The sequence below is a fragment of the Aplysia californica genome, unplaced genomic scaffold, assembly GCF_000002075.1.
Source record: "Aplysia californica isolate F4 #8 unplaced genomic scaffold, AplCal3.0 scaffold00367, whole genome shotgun sequence".
NCBI lineage: Eukaryota > Metazoa > Mollusca > Gastropoda > Aplysiida > Aplysiidae > Aplysia > Aplysia californica.
Window position 1 is genome coordinate 576,460 of NW_004797637.1, and position 2,964 is coordinate 579,423.

The following is a 2,964-nucleotide window of genomic DNA, read 5'->3' on the forward strand; positions in this document are numbered from 1 at the left end:
CTCTCTCTCGTTCATTCAGACAGCATACACAACCAACACTCCTTATCTCCCTACATTCAGAAATAGCCTCTCCGTTGGGCGTGGAGTCGTCCATTCTCTTACGGTTCCGGGGTTCGTGTACACAGCCAGTCTCTAAACTTGAGGAAGAACTCGGCCAGCAAGTGTTCCTCAAAGTTGCCGCTCACATCCAGAGTGTTTTAGGCCAGGGCAGCCTGAGTGGTCAGCTGAGAGACGGGCTGCGAGTGGAGCTAAAGTGTGACGTCATGCCGGAGCAGACGTCGGAGGAAAGAAGGAAGCGGTCGCCGGATGAGGGTGCTACAGAGGAAGGATTCATCAATGTGGTGGTCATCTTGCACTCAAACTGGAGGTGAGATCTGGTTTTGTTGGTTTACTTGAATTCCTGGAGAGAGAGAGAGAGAGAGAGAGAGAGAGAGAGAGAGAGAGAGAGAGAGAGAGAGAGAGAGAGAGAGAGAGAGGTTAATTTCTTGGCAACCCGAGCGTTCTGAACTCAGGTGTTTTTTGGTTTGTTTGTTTGTTGGTGTTTCGGCGAGGGGGTTTTGGCTTTTCTTTTCTTTCTTTTTTTTCTTTTTTCAACTTCAAAAGACTGTTGACAAGTACCTAGCTCGCTAAAGTGGGAGGACAACTTCTGTGAGTTTCGATTGACATCCGTAAATAGCCGTATCACCGAATATAGAATAAACAATACAAGGAAGCAGTTAGCTTATTGGACTTACTGTTGATTCGATTGTTATGCTGACAGTCATTCTGGGCACTCATGTCTAATAAAACGTCTGCGTCTCCTAAAATGGCGTCAGCAGCTTGCAGCTTAAGAGGTGGTGGGGCACCTGAAGTCTCTCATGTATAACAGGGAACCTGAAATCTATTGTTAAAAAAATTAAATATGTTCGATTGCTATGGAAACGGTGGCCATATTGGATTTTGTTGACCTATTTTTATTCTTTTTATTCACATGTTTATCAACATATATATTTTTAATTCGGCACGTACGTAGAAAAGGTGCTCATCTAATAATTTCCTTGAGGAATTTTTGGTACATAGTTTAGTTTTCATTTTACGGCACATAAAATTCGGCTTATTGCGTGACTGTCAAAAAAAGCAGAAAAACCAAGCTTTCTGGGGCCATTAATCAAAAGCTACATATGCAGCAAAAATTGCTCGAGACAGTTTTTAGAACTAGGAGTCGTTAACATTCTGTAAAAGGCACGTTACAATTTTTTTTAAAATGTAGAGCAGAAAAATGGGATGAAGTATGGAAAAACAGCATTTTGAGAAAACGGCTGATAGAGGTCAAACTAGACTAAAATAGTTCTCTTTCCAATAAAAACCTTCAAAACATATTCCGAACTAAAACATAGCAACTACTTGATAATATTAACACAGCAGTGATAGAGTGGGGGTTTCCTACTAAAACTGAAGCATATAAGCGGAGCAAAACATGCTTTATAAGACAAGAAAGTGGCAATTATTGTCTTTTATAACCCCATCTTAAAAAAAGAAAGCAACGTGCATATTAATGAAAATCATACACACACCCTTTTCTCTAAAAAAATCCCTTCAAACACCATTTTAAGGTACAGAAACGCGTACATACGTTTTTGGACATTGTTCAGAAATAATCCAGGAAATAGAATAAGTCATAACCCAAGTTTTCATATTTTCACCGAAAAACACCATTTTTAGGTGCCTCACCACCCCTTATGCACCACTTGGACTTCTTCGGCAAAGGTTACTACTGCTGTTTAAAGCGAAAGTAAAACGTTTAACAAAGTAATAATATTCCGAAAAAGGCGACACACCACGAAACCCCAAAAGCAGTAGGCTACAGACCGCGCAGTCTTTTGGCAGCGTAACTCAAAAAGTGATATCATTGGTCGGAGTGTAAGCTACTTTTTACTATGACTCTAGTTCTGAAATGTCATTGTTATTTCTGGAAGCTACGACACTAAGTTCCTCCTGACTGAATGTTATGATGCGTCGATCTTGCATTGGTTTAAGCTGAGAGGCTGTAGTTGCATTCATGCACTGTGTGCCGTAGTCAGACAAATAGTGTACACCCTAGGCGATCATAAATATATATGACCGTCTAGTGTACACCATATCCTGTGCCCTCCAGTTAATACAAAACAGCGCTGAACTGTTGAATATCCAAAATGAATGTGTTTCGATCAGAGCAGAGATTTACAAAACAAAACAGACCCCAAGTCTGGAAGAGTATACGTGCTTCTGTGAAATGTCATACAGAAATTGTTCGTGTGAGGACACATTTGCCTTGAGAACATTAACGAAAAAAAATCTCCTCTTTATTCAAATTTGCATTTTTTGGAAAATTCTCAGTATGGACTGCTGCCACCTTAAAGAAGATTATTTCGATCGTTCTATGAACATACAATATTTCGGTATTGAGATTTACGAACAAAAGTCTTGTGTAAGAAACTGGATTTCGACAAATCCTATCTTGTCGCATACTGTAGTTTCTTTTTTCGCGACATTACCCAAGAAAAAGCATTCGATTCTGGGAAATACATGTACATATTCGTTGTTTTTTGTGTGTTCCATGGTTTAGCAGTTCAGCAAGCGACTTCCCTAGTACCGGGGAGGAGATGTACAATGCGAGTTTACGACTGACCAGTGTGCTCAACAACAGTCGGGATGTCTTCGAGGCAGGAGGTACCGCTCTCACGACACAGTCTGCACAGTTACAAGCGTTTCACTTTCTATGTGACACAGGCTTTTCCTACCAGAAAGGATCTTGTGGTAAGAGCTAAGGCTGTAACAATCGGTTACACATTCTTATTACATCGAGGCGACATTTATCAAAGGTGGGAAAACTTGGCTTCGTGCCTTCACGTGTTGGTAAATGCTTAAGAAAAGTTTTTGTTGCCACAGTTTATAAATATATTCACACACACACACACACACACACACACACACACACACACACAC

At 40.5% G+C, this 2,964-nt stretch overlaps 1 protein-coding gene across 1 annotated transcript in view; it reads left to right on the forward strand.

Annotated features, from left to right (window-relative positions):
- The window catches only part of LOC101861218, a gene marked incomplete in the record, with an annotated part of 56,353 nt that overhangs the window by 42,420 nt on the left and 10,969 nt on the right, over positions 1 to 2,964 (forward strand). The window contains 2 exon segments of the mRNA XM_013085350.1: positions 61 to 367; positions 2,585 to 2,775. Coding sequence (XP_012940804.1) covers positions 61 to 367; positions 2,585 to 2,775 — 498 coding nt within the window.